Genomic DNA, 17,900 nt, shown 5'->3' on the forward strand with positions numbered 1-17,900 from the left:
TTAATAAATTAAAAGTCACTGCTCAGGAACAAAAACATGAATCTGTTGATAAAGAGAGGAAGGTGAAAGAAATATTAGTGTGGTAAACAAACAGATTTAATAATGGGTTTATCCAGTGAAGCACAGCAGAATAGCATTAAAAGGGAAACAGACTATCATGGGATTGAGCACAATTTTTGCTGGTTTTTGTAGCAACTAATGATGAGGAATTGTTTAACTAATTTACCTTGTGTGGTACATCCGTGCTATGTTCCTGTCAATCCAGGAGCAGCCATGCTGTGACTTCAGAACCCCATGAACAGTTGTGGAAAACACTGCTCGAGGGTTGACAATGATCTTGAAGTTACTGTAATGAGTCTCCTCAATGATTGGTTCTTGGTACAGGTGAGCCAAAATGTTCACACCAGTGACATTCTTCCAGTCAGTCTGTGGTGGCAGACTTTGGGATGCTGGAGGAGCCAACATGATATTGATGGGGAACACGTTATTTTCAAACATGTAGCACTTGTTGGCACCATATTTGTTCTCCAGCAGCGGCAACAACTCTACCCAGCTGGCAACAGAATAACAAGCTAGTTATAACATGTAAAACCACTTGAACAGCACACAAGCAATTAAAAGATGACTAACCACAGCAGGAAAGTTGAAAACAATTTCAATAATGTGTTTTAAGTGATCTCTAAGTGATCTTAAGTGATCTCTCAAAGTTTTTCTTTGGATTTTCCCATATTTCAGGACCAAACCTTGGACTTGACCTTCTACTTTTAATGTTTGTTTGTTTGTTATTTCACTAACCTGGGAATCGTTTAGGCAAGTCTACTAACTTACTATTGGTGTCATGAATCCAAATTTTGGCTGACATTGTCATCAATACACACCAACAGGACACACCTTCTTATTTAATGGTTTTTCTTTGTTTTTACTCCTTTCTACATCGTATATACATACTGCAGACTTCAAATTTATAAAGCAAGATATTTGTCATTCCTATCAAAGAAAAAAAAGATAAATAGCTGATCAAAGTGTTGTATAAAAGAAATATAAGAGAACACATTTTATTTATTTATTGTACTTTCAAAATAAAAATCACTTATTCCTAACTTTAATAAGCTGAAGTTCAAATGAAGAAAAATGTTCAACATTGACTGAACAACAAGAGAACTGGTTTTGAGATGACTGGATGTCTGATGCTGACTGATAAAGAATTGACGATTAAGGCAAAGCTTGATGAGGCATAAAAAGTCAAAGCCAGATCGTCAGGTTTCCGAATTTTTTTTCAATACATAAAATCGTTCAATAAGAATGTTTTATTAGTTAATGATCAGTTAATGATGGGAGCAGGTACAAAATAATAATATAAAGCAGGGGTAGGCAACTCCAGGCCTCGAGTGCCGGTATCCTGCAGGTTTTAGATCGCACCCTGGGTTAACACACCTGAATCTAATGATTAGTTCATTACCAGGCCTCTGGAGAACTTCAAGAAATGCTGAGGAGTCATTTAGCCCTTTAAATCAGCTGTGATGGATCATGGACACATCTAAAACCTCCAGGACACCGGCACTCGAGGCCTGTAGTTGCCTACCCCTGATATAAAGGAACAAAAAGCCTGTGACTAGAAACCTGGAACATGAAACATAAAAACCTGAGACAGGGAAATACGGAAGCACCGCCGCAGTTGTGGATATCAGGGGGACCACCTCTGTTCACCGGGTGGTCCCATCAACCATGGTCAAAAGGTATGTGAAACCCTGTGACTGCGGTAGAGGAACCACCAGATCAACATGCACATGATCAAAAACATTTGCCAGGGATGAGAAATGGTTCAAAGGGTGCCTTGGTGTGCCTATGGACCTTTGCATGCTGGCATGGAACGCACGCTGCAGTCCATTCACTAACAGACCTGCGAAGGACTGGACATTCAAAGCTCTTCCAAAGAAGAGCTTTGAATGTCCTTCAAGAAGCCTGGAGAACTATTACTAAAGACTACTAAAACATTATAAATATTGACTTTCAACCTCATTGACCTCTCTAATCATACAAACTGTTCTTGTTTTGTCTTATATTTTGTATTTCCATGTATGTTTGCAGCACATGTTTTAGTATATCACTGCACATATTTTCCATCTTCATAATAAACCATGAAAATACACACACATACCTGACGACTTTCTGGGGCAGTATGAGCTCATCTATATCATGTAGAGCCACATATCTGGACTGGTACATGTATCTGTAAAGGCAGTCATTGAGAGCAGGAATCTGACCAAAGTAGTGAAGTTCACCGGGACCATGTTCAGGCAGCCAGCCACGAGACACGTTCACATATCTGGACAGAGACCAAGGAATCACCTCCAGTAAACCTGAGAAAAAAACATTGGAAGCAGTTCAATGTCAGTAATTAAAACTAGACATTACAATTACTGCAACTCCAACCTCAAACTGAAATCATTGAACTGGTGAAATGCATTCTGGATCTTTATGGTGAAGCAGACACATGAAAACAAAACATTACCTGTTTTTTTTTGTCTCAGTGAATAAGACTAGAGTAATAAACAACCTGGAGCAGCAGCAGTGACATGGCTAAGAAACAACCCAACGCAAAAACTTAATGATCTCATTAAAACAACCTAAGGTTTTGGCTGCACTAAAAACAGACAAAACAGACTCTCATCTGTTGCTCTCAAACATGATCCAAGAATGAATGCTAGTTTTCATAAAGGTTTCCAATATTAGAACTGGACTGTGTGACTAAGTGAAAGGCTCTGTAGTTAATTGAAAGGAAGGTTGTGTATAGGAAATGAATTACTGCTGTACCATGTGTGAAACAAAAAAATAAAAAATACATAAATCCACAGAGAACTATCAGTTCTTTTAGGTACTTAGTTTTAGTCATTTTTAATGTTTCCATTAAACATTAGAGAAACCAATATTAAGTATAAATCCAGTTTGTGAGCATGGCCACGGAAGGATCCTGTGAGAGCTCATGCAGTCTTAATACTGAGACCACCAAACAGTTCCAGGTCTCTGTAATACACAGCAAGTCAAGATGACTCACTTGCATAAACAGTGGAAATCTGGAAACGTGGAAACATGAACATAAAGACACGGGAGAATCTGACAAAATGTGTAAGACAGTTTTAACTTTCACTCATTTCAGCTGCAGCCCTGATGGTGTTTGATGGTCTGAGAGCACATAAACAAGACAAACTTGCAAATTTGATAGATCTATAAGTACAAATTTGTATCCTGTTTTAGAATTATATATCAAGTTTTATAAAACAATACAATTGTTATGAAAATGTTTATAGCCAGCATTAGATAAATAAATACATAAATAAAATAAAATAAACATCAGGTGATACAGCTGCTTCTATTGATGTGTGTCAGACAAAGACCAAAACTTTAGATGGGGGGAATTTGTATATCTGTGTCTGAGTGCATGTGCATGTGTGTGTGTCCAACTCGAGAGAGTGCCCTTTCACCAGTTTTAAACAAAAGTCGACAATCCCCAAGCCGACGCAGGTGATCTTGAAGAAGTAGGAGGAAAGGGCAGAGAGTCATACACCGTCTTGTTATCTGGGAGAATTTGTTGTTCCAGCTTTGGCCCTGGAGCTTCCAGCTGGTTAGGGGAGGCCACATAAAGATAGTGGTTGTTCGGGTTTGGTTTCTGCATTCCAGTTCCATCATTGGTTCACAGATCTATCAATTTCCCGTTGCGGAGTCGCAAGCTTCTCTATGATTTTATCCATATTGCGTTCTACCCACGGCATCAATCCAGCCGGCCTTATGGGATTTTGAGCAGCTGTAACCGTTTCCATTAGTCGTCAGTAAACCAGGGCCGTGCCAGCTCCAATCAGCAAGAAACCCGTTATCATGGTTCCGAATAGGTAGATGTCTTCAACGCCCTCCATTCAGCCTGCCCCAAGCCCAGGCTTCTCATTGAGAAGAGGATGTCAATTGCATCAAGAGACCAATTGATCAAATCCGTAATTTCTTGGTTAGAGAACAAGACAGAGAGAGTCTCTTTGAGTTAGACAAGACTAGACAAGGACAAGAGAAGCCAAGCAGGAAAGATGAGGGAGAAAGACGCGACCACCTCTGCCAAGAGCCAAACGACCCAGGTTAACATGTTTAATATGATGTCATTTTCAAAAGAATTGATTGGTCAGTAATGATTTCACACTTAACCTCTTGTTGATCTCTTATCCTAAAAATGATCTGCCCCTGAGAAGGTTAGGTTTTCTGTCTATGATGCCATATTGATATTCCTTGTTTAAACATGAACCATTATCATAGTACTGAAAACTCCAGGCTAATCCTGAAGTTGCCTGGAGAAGTCCAAATCCAGTACAAACTGGAGTGATTTATAGAGGAAACTGTAGTAAACTAGTGTATGTTTTGATCACAAAACATTAGTTGTGATTAGCTGAAGGAAGGAAGTTCAGGGTGTTTGGCAACTTCACTCAGTGTTCACTGTGGGAAAATGCCTTTAGCTGGTGATGTGAGGTCATAAGGAAAGACACACTCAGACAGAAAACTATACCATACCCCACCTTTTTGTGTGTAGTAGTCCAGTATTCGTTGCGTTTCAGGACTACAGCTGGTTTTATAGACAACCACTCTGTTCACTCCCAGTAACTGCAGCATCTCAAGACTCTGTACCAGCTACAATCCAACACATTTGAACAACAAGTGTTAATATGCAAGGCAGGCAGAAATGTCTTGTTTCTTTATTATTATAACTGTAAGGAATACTGGGAAAAATATACCTTTTCTGGTTTTATTTCTTCCTGTCTTAGTCTGCATACTTTAGAGAATGAGTTTCAAAAATCTATTTTTTCTGTCTTCTGAAAGCAAGAAAGCAAATGTCACTGTACCTGCAGCACGTTGGTAAAATCAAACATGGTGGAGATGCAGACGGTGAAGTTGTAAGGAAAAGATTCTGTCTTCTCCTGCTGGTTCTTCACCTCTAAAAACTCTTGGTTGGGATCATCTTAAGAGACCACACAAACATACACTTTTACCATCTTATTTTTGTAACTGAACTCCAATTAGTAATACTTTTTGGGTCAAACAATCTTAAAGTCAAACTGACATATAAAAATGTTTCAGGTATCAGTTACTCCCTGAAGCTTTGTTTTACTGACAGGCTATAGAGTAGATATTGATATTTCACAAAATGAGTGGGAGTCTAAACCTGGTGGTGACATAGGACGCAAAATGAGAAAATCACTAATGTCAACATAATGTAAACCTGAATGGTCATCAAATAGTTCACTTAGAATGTAAAGTTTAGAAAAATTATTGTAGAACCTTTAAAAAATTAAGTAATTATTTACCTTATTATTTATTTACTTTGTACGTCGATATTTTGGTATTTAATTGATCTCATGCACACCATGAACTGGGACTAGATGTATTTTTGAAATCCATTCATTAATTGCTGAGATATTTCAACTTAAAGCAAACACCAAATTGACAAACAGACTGGCATTTACATTAACATGCCCCACAGCAAGGTTAACATTGTACTTGTACTTGTAGAGCTGGCATCAGCGGAGGTCACGGCAATAGAAGATGGTGTCTCACAGCCTGAGGGGAGGGGGCACATGATGTTTGCTGTCCCATAGGCAAAACCAAAGTGATCAGTGTGGATGTCGGCCACACCATTAGAGAGAAGCTGCTTTTCCTGGCAACGAAAGACACAGCGATAGGCCACCTTCTCACTCCGCAGCACCACTGCAATGGCACAAACCTGGAACAAGAAAAAGGCAGGAAGGAGGGTTTAATATAAGAGAAATTACAGGACAAGCATTATGTTTAACCACTGCCACCAAAGTGCTAATCAACAGCCTTATTGGACTCATACAAGCCAATCATGTTGTGTTACTCATCTGCATAGTAGATGTGCATGACAGAAAATATCCTTGTTCCTGTAAGTGAATATGTTGGTAAGTGCTTTTTTTTCTTGGTTTAATCTAAAATAAGGCAAATGTGATGGAAGGACAGGTAAGTGACGGAAGTGACGGACAAGGTAAGCGACTCATGTTGTAACTGACATCAGACGCCGGAGATTTTGGCGGAAAATTAAAGCAAATGATAGTTTAGATTTGAACAAATTCATTTAAGCTTCAGTATTACCAAATACACTTATCAATTGTCTTATAACTAACAATATTTGTCTAAATAATCTCCAACACCCTGGAGAACAACGGGGAGAGTTTAGAGACTCTCCAAGATTACATCGATCAGTGCTTTCAGGATCTCGTGATGAAGAAGGCCCAGTGTGCAGCTTCCCCGGCCAAATCTGAGACGCCGTCGTCGAAAAGACAACGCCCGGCAGATTCCCCCGGCTCAACATCGCCAGCCGGCAAAGATATTGCTGACATACTGGAGTCAATCGACAAGTGATTGTCCAGTTTCGACACAAGGCTGTCCTTGGTGGAGATTCTTCACCGGGAATTTAAATGCTTGCGAGAATCCCTGGAGTTCAGCCAGCAGCAGGTGGAAACGCTTGCTGCTGAAAATGCCACGCTAAGGGAGTCGGTGAAATGTCTCACAGAAAATGTTACCCAGCTCAATAGAGAAAATAAAAAAATTAAAGAAACAGTTATTGATCTACAAGCTCGTAGCATGCGTGATAATCTGGTATTTTCTGGTATTCCAGAAGCCGCTGGAGAGGACGCGGAGACCACGGTAAAAAGCTTCATCAAAACCCACCTGAAGCTGCCGGAGGACACGGTGAAGAACATCGTCTTCGATCGGGTGCATCGCCTCGGCCCCATTCGGACTACGGCCGGGAGACCACGTCCTATCGTGGCCAAATTCGGCCACTTGAAACAAAAGCAACATGTGAAAAGCCGCGGCAGGGAATTAAAAGGAACGGACTTCAGCGTGAACGACCAGTTCCACAAAGACATCTTGGAACGACGCAGGGTCCTCTTCCCAATCCGACGCGGCTTCATCCAGAAGGGCTCCCGCACTGTCATCGCTGTGGACCGGCTGTACGTGGACGGACAGCTCCACCGCGACCCCAACATCACTCCGTGGCTGTATTAACCTCACACCAGATAAGAATCAGCTACACCATTTCCCTATCCACTCACACTAACTTGCATTAACATCTGTTTAACTTACCAGTATCAAATCGCATCTTAAAGTGTGATTTCATAGCAGAATTAACACCGTCACTCTCCGTCAGTGATCTAATTGGAATGTTTACTTTTTTTTTTCTTCTCGTTTTTTTCTCTCTCTTTTCCCCCTCTTGTTTTTATGCTGCCCACCTTTCTTTCACTGCCTCGATCACCTGCTTCGACACTCATCCACAAACATCCTTTATTTCGACACATACGCACCATGCGCTCAACGGCAGCACATTTACTTCAGTCAGACAGCGCACACAGTCGTATAGGATACACACACTTAAGCCAAGCCTACTCAGATTAGTAAATATGCACACATATAGTCAGACTCAGGGAGCATCTCGCCACACATTTTTTCTCTCTCTCCTTCTCTTTATTTATGAAAAAGTGATGTATTCTCTCCACCTGTCTAAGCGACGCACACAGCATACATCTCTAGTTATACACAAACATCTATGGGTGCACTGAGGTTCGTTACATGGAATATAAATGGAGCTGGCTCCAGAGAAAAGAGGTTAAAAGTATTTAACCAACTCAAAAAACTACAGGCAGATGTTGTCCTTTTTCAAGAGACCCACAGACCTCTTAGAGGTTCGAATGAACTTAAAACACCTGAGTTTCCCAATGTGTTCTCAGCTTGTTATAATTCTAGACAAAGGGGAGTAGCAATTTTAATACATAAAAATATTAATTTCACAGTACTCGATACAGTTATAGATCCAGAGGGCAGATTCTTAATCATTAAACTATCTATACTTGATAAAAAGCTATGTATTGCAAGTGTATATGGTCCAAATGTTGATGATCCCTCATTCTTTCACGTTTTTTCAGTGCACTCTCTGAACACTTAGATGGCACACTTGTTCTTGGAGGCGACCTCAACCTTGGACTAAATAAAGAAATGGATAGGCTCAATACAGCGGGAACTCAGCGTAACTGGCAGTCCACAAATATAATCAAACAGTATATGAGCGACTTTGGTCTTTGCGATGCATGGCGCTCCCTTCACCCCACCAGTAAGAAATATACTTTTTTCCTCACATGTCCATCACTCCTACTCTCGTCTGGATTATTTTTTGGTCAGCAGCTCACTGCTGAACGACATTTCAGACACTGAGATTCATCCTATAGCTGTCAGCGATCATGGTCCTGTGTCACGGTCCTGGGTCTCCTGACCCAGCGTTTTTAGTTCTGTGGGATTTTTGTATTATTGTACTTGTTTGCGATTTATTCTATGGTTTCTAGTTTTGATCCCTTGCCCTTCATGTCTCTCTGTGTCCCCTCTGTTCTGTGTAATTGGGTGTCTTTGCATGTTTGAGTTTCTTGTTTTCTGTCACGCTGCATTGTGCATTATGTTCTCATGGTTGGTCTTTTGTTACTCCCTCTAGTCTAGTCTCTTGTGTTCCCAGCTGAGTATTTCCCTGTGTATTTTGGTTCTTAGACCTCTGCCTTATGGTTTATGTCTCTGTGTTTCTTAGTTGCTGTCTCCACTGTGTCAAGTTCGCGTCTCTGTGTGATACTTCCTGTTTTACTTTGATGGTCCGTGTCTTATGTGAATGCGTCCTGCTTTGCTTGTCCCGTCAGTCCTGATTTCTCCCAGCTGTGCCCTCCTTCTGTGTCTCATTCCCCTCGTTACTCCCCAGTGTATTTAAACCCTGTGTTTCTCTGAGTCAGTGTCGTGTCGTCCCTCATGCTGTGTGTGAGTCTCCCCGTGTCTTCTGGTATGTGTTACAATTAGCTCTTCCCAGTTTAGTTCTGTATTGCTTTTGTATCACTGCTATCGTTTGTCACCTGTCAGCAATAAAGCTGCATTTTGAGTTCAGTTCTGTTTTCCCGTGAGTTTGCGTTTGGGTCCTGTTTCCTGCCTGCCACACACCGATACATGACCGTCCTGTATCTTTAACACCAATGCACAAGAATAATACTACGCCAAGTAAAAACTGGAGATTTAATATATCACTACTTAAAGATGAAGACTTTATTAAATATTTTAAAAAAGAGTGGACTTCATATTTGGACTATAATGACACTCCCGAAACATCAGCTTCTGTTCTATGGGAAGCAGGGAAAGCTGTGATGAGAGGTAAAATAATTTCTTCCAAAATTATTAGACACTCAAGCAATGGCACTGGATTCACCACTGACACCAGGCGAACTCCAGGAAGCCCTGATAAGTATGCCCAATAATAAGGCTCCAGGTCCAGACGGCTTTCCTGCAGAATTCTACAAAGAATTCTGGTCGATTCTAGCACCAGTTTTTTACAGAACGTTGTTGGAAATCAAAGAAAAGGGCAGACTTCCATCAAATATGAATTCTGCAAACATTAATCTCCTGCTAAAACCAGGCAAAGACCCTGTATATCCCTCAAGCTATCGTCCAATATCCCTTATAAATGTAGACCTTAAAATAATCTGCAAAGCTCTCTCAAAGAGACTGGAGAAAATAACCCCCCTCTTAATTCATCCTGACCAAACTGGTTTCATAAAAGGTAGGCACTCATCAACAAATACACGTAGATTACTTAATTTGATAGACTACTGATAAAGTAAAAACCTAGAAACTACAATATTCTCTTTAGACGCAGAAAAAGCATTTGACAGAGTTAACTGGAAATTTCTATTTGCAACTTTACACAAATTTGGTTTTGGATCCTCTTTCATTAACTGGTTAAAAATATTATATAATTCCCCAACAGCTTGTGTCAGAACAAATGACCAGACATCCTCCAGCTTCTGTCTCTTGAGGGGCACCAGGCAGGGATGCCCACTCTCCCCTTCACTGTTTGCAATTTTTATTGAACCACTAGCAGCAGCATTTAGACAGAATTCAGTAATTAAGGGCATAAAATGCAAGAACGTGGAACATAAAATCAGCCTTTATGCAGATGATGTGTTACTCTTTCTCCAAAATTCACAAACCAATATCTCTGGGATGATTGAATTGATAAACTCTTTTGCAAGAATATCAGATTACTCAATTAACTGGTCAAAATCTACAGTCCTTCCGATTAATTGCTCCCTCCATAATTCCTCTTCTACACCACTGCAATCGGGAAATATAAAATATTGAGGTATTAATGTTTCTCCCAAGCTTGCAGATCTAACTAAATTAAACCATATCCCACTTTTAAAGAAGGTAGAAGGCGATCTGGCTAGGTGGAAATGTCTACCCATATCACTCATGGGAAGGGTTGCCGCTATAAAAATGATGGTCTTACCAAAAATAAATTAGTTATTCTCAATGATCCCAACTAAACCGCCACAAGATTGGTTCAGATCTCTAGATTCATGTATGTCCAAGCTCCTTTGCAAAAATAAACCCCCACGTATAAGCTTAAAAACACTACAAAAGACCAAGGATAGAGGAGGATTAGAACTACCTAACTTTCAGCACTACTTCTTAGCCAACAGGCTTCAGTTTATCTCAGGATGGCTAAAACATACCCTCTTAGATGAACCTTGGCTAGATCTAGAACAAGCACTTTGCAATAATCTAGAGATTTCAGATCTATCAGCTCAAACATCCAACGACATGAATGCTTCAAAAGCATCAGCATCAGCTCTTCTCTGACAGCATGGTGGGAGTTTCTAAAATTGACGGAGTCTTCATTAATCCCATGCAAACGTACACCTATCTGGAACAACCCTGACATATTACAAAACAATAATATGATAAACTTTTCAGATTGGAGTGGTAAAGGAATCAAATATTTAGAACATATACTAGAAGGAACAGAATTTATTTCATTTGACAGACTAGTTACACAATATGGGATCAACAAGAAAAGATTTTTAGAATATCAACAAATTAAATCCATAGTAAAAAAGAAATTTAAACCGGGTCAAGTTGAACTACAAACACCACCAAGTGTGGTTCAATTTCTTACTCTTAAAACCCCCAAATTACTATCCAAAATATACAGAATGCTTTCTAAAATAGATGAATCAATATCACTTCCTATTGCAAAATGGGAAGCGGATTTATCAGTTAACTTAGACCAAAACTTCTGGTCTCAGATTTGCTTAAAAACCTTTCATCTAATTAGAAATCCCAGTCTTCAATTAATTCAATACAAAATACTACATAGAGTGCACTATACAGGTCATCGGATGTTCAAGATGGGCTTTACGTCTACCAACAACTGCTCACACTGTCAAACCAATACACCGGACAATTATATCCACGCTCTTTGGTTCTGTCCACCAGTGCAGAAGTTTTGGCGCGAGATATGTGAAGACTTATCAAAGTGTCTGAACTGTAACGTTCCAACTTCCCCTTTAGTGTGTTTGTTGGGCAGCTTAGATAATGTCACTACAGAAAAGAATATAGTCCATATGGTTTTTACTGCCCTATGCATAGCCAAGAAAACAGTCCTCATGAACTGGAAAAATAAAAATAATCTTAATTCTAACCAATATAGAAATTATCTATTAGATTACATTAGTCTTGATACAGCCTCTGCCACCACATTAGATCAATTGCTCTGGGCTCCTTTGATTAGCTCCATCACCTAGTGGGGGTGGGGGGGTCATAGTTTGGTCCCGCCTTCGCTGTTGTGATTGGTGTGGGAGTAGGGACAGGCTTAGAGCGTCGGGGGGTTCCCCAGGAGCATCTTTCTTGGGGGGGCTCAACCCGGGGTAGCGGTCATGGCCTATTAGGAGCTCTGTTGGCTCTTAGGTGACTGTTTCCTCGTGGCTGCGTGCAGCGGGGCTAGGGGAGGGTCTGTGCTGACAGACGTGGGTTACTGACCTGGTAGCCTGGCTGCCCCTGGGTGGGTCCGGGACGGGCGTGAGGTTCTGGGGGCGCTCTGTCTCTGGGCTGGGGCCCTGGCTGGGCCTCGGGGGCTTGGGTCCTGGTTGGTATGTTGCTGGGGTTGTGGGCGGGTGGGTGTATGGGGGCCCGGCCCTGGCGCAGGGTGCCGCCAGTGCATCAAGCCACCTGGGGGGCTCTTCAACTGGTGGGGGAGGTTGTTACACCTTGCAGGAGCTCTCCTCTGTACAGGAACTCAATCTGCAGTAGGGGGAGCTCCATCTCCAGCTGCCTCCCTCTTCCCGCTCCACCACAATCACCCACACATGCAGGGCCTTGGGGTAAAGGTGTGTCACCAGGGTGCAGGGGAGGCATCCCCCCCTCTGTCCCCTTCTGGCTTCTTGTGCCTCAATTTTATCTCACAACTTAGACATTCACATTACTCACACTCTGCGAATGATTCGCTTCCTTATAAACCATTGAATCAGATACCGAAGCAGTTAGGTTCTAAATGAAGCTTCGGACGTCACTGATCACGTGACTCTGGCCAAACGAATCAAGCTTCGACACAGTGCTTCTGAAGCAGTGTGTTGATTTTTTTGACACACGCACCGGAGCTTCAGCTTCAAGCGGACCATCACTAGTAAATGGCCTGTATTTGTATAGCGCTTTACTAATAATAATAATAATAATAAACTTTATTTATAAAGCACACTTAAAAACCAAGGGTATGCCAAGGTGCTTAACAAGTAAAATAGAGTATAGGAGGAGGATAATAGAAATAGGACCAAAGCAAGTACTAAATATGCAAACAGATAACTGTCACTAATACATAGGAAAGCAACAGGTACAGAGCAAACAAGAATTTAAATGAGCATAGAAGTGCATGATATAAAATCATAAAAGAAATATTAACTAGAGGGAAAGGCAAGATTGAATAAGTGGGTTTTTAATCGTGATTTGAACAGTGCAATGGAGTCAGATGCGCGGAGGTCGAGAGGAAGGGTATTCCACAGTACCGGGGCAGCCAGAGCAAACGCACGGTCACCCCGGGACTTCAGTCGAGATCTGGGTTGGGTCAGAAGTAGTTGAGTGGCAGATCTGAGTGTTCTAGCAGGAGTATGTGGTTTGAGAAGTTCACTAAGATAACTTGGCGCTAATTTATTAATAGTTTTGAAAGTAAGGAGTAATATTTTAAATTGAATACGGTACTTTATGGGCAGCCAATGCAGGCTAGCTAGAACAGGGGTAATATGGCAAAATTTCCTGGTACCAGTCAAAAGGCGGGCTGCTGCATTTTGGACTGTTTGCAGTTTAAGAAGAAGAGAAGAGGGAAGACCATAGTACAAGGAGTTACAATAATCCAACCTGGAGGTCACAAAAGCGTGAATAAGCTTCTCCAGGTCCTCATGCGGAATATAATGCCTAGCCTTAGAGATAAGGCGCAGTTGGTGGAAGCTAGATCTCACTACAGCAGACACTTGCTTATCGAGTTTGAGCGAGCTATCCAGCAGTACACCCAAGTTACTGACATAGTCACAAGAAAAACTAGCAAAGGAACCCAGGGCAGCACAGAGTTGGGCACGAGGGATTTTACTGTTGAACACCACAATCTCAGTCTTCTTATCATTTAAAACGAGGGAATTACTCAGGAACCATTCTTTGACCTCCCGCATGCATTCTTGAAAGTAGTGCAGGGACACAGCAAGGTCGTCAGTAAGTTCAAAATAGATCTGTATGTCATCGGCATAACAGTGGAAGGCGATATTGTATTTTTCAAAGATTGTGCCTAGAGGGAGCAAATACAATGAGAGAGGGAGCAAATACTAGTCCCTAAGGACCCCAAAGCGCTTTACACCACCAGTCATCCACCCATTCACACACCGGTGATGGCAGCTACATTGTAGCCACAGCCACCCTGGGGCGCACTGACAGAGGCGAGGCTGCCGGACACTGGCACCAGCGGGCCCTCTGACCACCACCAGTAGGCAACGGGTGAAGTGACACAACGACTGAGACTGTCGGAGCTGGGGCCCGAACCGGCAACCTTCTGATTACAAGACAAACTGCCAACTCTTGAGCCATGATCGCCCAATTTTTGTCAATTTGCTGTTAAATCCTAGCATTTTCTGAATTTTATTGACTCTCAGATTTACATTTAGTATTGTAACCAACAGAGCGGTTTAAATAATGCAACGTTTATCTTTTCACTGACCTCCTTTTTGTCTGTGCGATGTTCCAGATAAGCTGATATCAGAACGGTCTTTGTCCCTTTAACTGCTGCAAGAAATGCGTATGGTCTCTGAGTGTATGGTCCCTGGGAACCTCATTGGTGGAAAAAAAAAAAGGTTATTATAAATTGTTTAATAATAATATCATAACTTTGGCACATAGGGATGTTTGGTCTAGATGCTGCACATCCAAAGTCATCATATTAACAGCTTTATTAGGAGCATTGTCAATGGCAGCTGCAAAGCTGTAGACTTAAAATTGAACATAGGCTTTTCTCCATAGAGATCTCTGGTTGTCACGGCCAGGCGGATCAGCTGCACGCTGATCAGCTCTCTCACTCTCTCTCGCCAGGGCAGAACTCATTGTGGGTTCACGCCCTCGACAGATGAGACACCTGGGTCTCATTAAGACGATCAGCATTTAAACCAGGAGGCGACTGCTGTTCATCGCTGGATCGTTGTCTACCACGCGTTAGTGAAGTCAAGCTACAGCAAGTCTAGTTAATAGTATTTTCCTTTGTGCGTTGTACTTAACCCTGTCTCCCTGTCTACAGAGCTTCCTGGATTTTCCCCCGTGTGATTCCCGTGTGGCAGTGTCGGAGTGTGAGCCTGTGATCGTGTGTGTGGATGATCTGAAGAACGCGTGCTTTCCCCCTGGACTTCCCTGGAGACCCCTTCTTAACTCACTCAGCTGTATATAGCACCCCCCGCACCTTCTTGTATATACACCTGGTGAATTGTAAATAAATCCTTCTTGTGAGCATCAGAACCGGAGTCCTGCGCTTGAGTCCTCCTCCAAACCGTAACACTGGTAGACCCCCACCAACTCCAACTTAAATTACAAATTTTAGGTTACAGTAAAGGTCAAAACTAACTAAAATAACTTCCAGTATCTTTTACTATAACTATAACTTTTGGCAGTCATATTTTAATGCATGTATAGTCATATATATTTCATAGCAGTTCTGTATTTTCACTGAGGTAATCTTTATTTATTTTAGTTTTGCATCACCATGCATTGCATTGTATTTTTATGCAAATGAATAGATTTCAAATAGATTTATTGAAATTGAGCTAATAATTATGACACAATTTTTTAAAGTGTCATAATTAGTCTTTTGATGCTTCTTCTTCATTTATGTGCAGAAAACTTTCAGTTTATATCTCCTGAGCAACGGCCACCACAGTTGAGGTTTCCTCACTGACGTAACTCTTTTAATAGTTTGTGGTGATTGGCCTGATCAGCCAATCTACTAAAACACACCAATGATTGGACTGAACTACATCCAAAACACTGATAATAGGAATCTAAAGAATGATCAGTAATACGAGTGGGACCAATTACATTTTGTACCAAAAATCAAATATATCAAACAAAACATGAATTATAGTGAGATTTGAAACAAGAACAAATAAGTAAAAACATTATAATAATTGATAGCAATATCTAACAAGTAAAAAAAAACATTGTTTTATATTTTAAAAAAGAAAACCATTCTAAAAAGACACTTAAAATTTAAAATGTCACAATAGAGGGTTAAATAAAAATCAAAACAACAGAATTGCTGTAGAAAGATGAAATGATGATTTAGTGAGTGAGCAGGAAGAGGAAAGATTTCTTAAGAACATATAGAACAAATATCTTAAAATGTAAAAATATAAAATGCAATGTAAAATCTTTTACATTGAGAAGTATTCAATAACAGTAAGCTTACCAGCATGTTCTGGACTACTGTTGTGAGTCATATGTGGCTCATCTAGAATTGTTGGGACTGTTCCATTGTACTTCCAAAGAATCCAATGGTAGAATATTCTTGTGCTACAGAGGTAAAAAATGACAGGGTAATGAAGACATCCAGAATAGCAGCAGCTACCACAGTGTTGTTTTAAGTACTTTAATGTTATATAGTACTTTATACTGTCTGTCTGCATGGTCTGCTTTTGAAACCTGTTTTTCTACAAAAACATTTTTCCCCATTGTTAAAGTGCATTAAAAAGTTCAAGGCTAAATAACTATAACTGCTAAGGTAGGATCGTTTTGTTAATGGAGATCTATTTATACAACTTTTTGTCCCACGTCCAAAATGATTGAACACTCAAAAAATGAAATCGGAAGTTCAACTTGTACTTTTTACAAAATATTTTCATGTTTCTATGGTGAACGTAAGTAAATCATGTAGTATCTGTATGAAATTCAACAACTTAATTTGTTCTTGTTGAGATGACATGATACAATCTAGTAAGAGTGGTTAGTTGCCTGCACTCATGAAATTCACCAGACCACACAAGATTTTAAACCACAGGAAAATCACCAGAGTTATAAGAGGCACACATCTATACACACACCGTGTGTATGCTATTGCTATTTATTGTGGTTTAACTGTCAAGGACAAAAACATACAGAAAATTCTGCAAGCTTTCCTACTTTTGTGAAGTCTGCATCAACAGCTTGGTGGTGCAGTAATTAGTACTGTTACCTCACAGCAAGAAGATCAAATCCACAGTCTGGCTAGTTTGCTGTAGGCCTTCTGGTTTCCCACAGTTAAAAATTATGCAGTTGTTAGAGCTAGGTTAATTGCTCATTGCTAAGAAGTAGGAGGCACATATACAAACTGTCGTAATTCCTACACCGTTCACCTGATTTGGATTTAAATACCCTCAAATAAAAGCTGACAGTCTGCAGTTAAAGCATATCTTGTTCGTTTCATTTGGAATCCATTGTGGTTGTGTATGGAGCCAAAAATGTTAGAATTGTGTCAATGTCCCAATATTTATGTCTCTGTGTTAGCCCTGTGATAGACTGGCGACCCCTTACCATGGTATAGGCCACAACAACCCTGATAAAGATAAGAGGATGGATGGAGTGGAAGTTGTTGTAACTCCATTGAAATTTTATGTTAACCAGAATCTAGACTTTGTTGAACATTATGTAATATGAAGACAACATGTGGTATTTAAGTGTTGGGGTGAAGGTTATTGAATAATATTGGAATACAGTGAATTAAAGAAAATTGTGAAGGACTGAAATATTTCAAGAGCTCAACTTACTCCATCTAAAAATGTTTCAATCATGTTTTATCAACACAAAATGCACAGATTTATTGAATATGAATAAATTGTGTTGATTTAACTCAGTTATTTAAGATGCTGCCAAAGCAAAACATTTGTGTGCAACTAATGTCCACTATTGAATTAAGCAAATCCAACATGTTCTTTTGTTTAGTGAAGGATGTCCACAACTTGTGTGTTTATATAGACAAGCCAAGCTCTAGCCTCTCTGAGAATCTGAAGTGTATAAATTCAAATGTGTCTCTCCATCGTAATGGAAGCATTAGCATTTGTAAACCTAAAACTGTAAGAGTGGCTCCAGTAGATTCTAGGGTTTCTGCACAGAGCTGTCTGTCTGTGCAGTATTAGGAACAACTACAGATACTGCACAGGACCTTCAAACTCTCAGGCCTCTGGTAGATAACATGAGTGGGGGTGAGAAGGAGATTTTTTGTCATAACACTTGTCATGGTCCTGGGTCGGTGACCCAGCGCTTTAAGTTTATTATTATCATTTTCTAGTTTATTATGATGATTATTATTGTTTGAGTTCTCTTCTGTCTGCCTCTGAGTCTGCGTCTGTATCTCTGTCTGTCTATGGTGTCACCCCGTCTGTTTGTGAATCTGTCTGTTTAGTTCAGCGTCTTGTCTGGTTCCCTGTGTCTGAGTTTCCTGTTTTATTGTGAAGGTCTGTGTCTTATGTGAGTGTGGTCAGTTTACTACTCCCTTG

General features: G+C 40.5%; 1 protein-coding gene across 4 annotated transcripts in view; it reads right to left on the bottom strand.

The window, feature by feature from the left end:
* Positions 1-17,900, bottom strand: part of LOC112429694 (uncharacterized) — a 29,830-nt gene that overhangs the window by 4,010 nt on the left and 7,920 nt on the right. For 2 of the 4 annotated variants that reach the window (XM_024801060.2, XM_024801061.2), the window contains exons 3-9: positions 15,839-15,942; positions 14,108-14,217; positions 5,533-5,755; positions 4,878-4,993; positions 4,554-4,665; positions 2,159-2,360; positions 227-553 (exon numbers count right to left, since the gene is read on the bottom strand). In XM_024801060.2, the coding sequence (XP_024656828.2) occupies positions 227-553; positions 2,159-2,360; positions 4,554-4,665; positions 4,878-4,993; positions 5,533-5,755; positions 14,108-14,217; positions 15,839-15,942 (1,194 nt within the window). Of the gene's footprint in view, positions 1-226; positions 554-2,158; positions 2,361-4,553; positions 4,666-4,877; positions 4,994-5,532; positions 5,756-14,107; positions 14,218-15,838; positions 15,943-17,900 lie in introns of those variants that run through there. The other 2 variants (XM_024801062.2, XM_024801063.2) reach the window with 2 other exon arrangements.

Source organism: Maylandia zebra, linkage group LG14, assembly GCF_041146795.1.
Source record: "Maylandia zebra isolate NMK-2024a linkage group LG14, Mzebra_GT3a, whole genome shotgun sequence".
In the NCBI taxonomy this organism is placed as follows: Eukaryota; Metazoa; Chordata; class Actinopteri; order Cichliformes; family Cichlidae; genus Maylandia; species Maylandia zebra.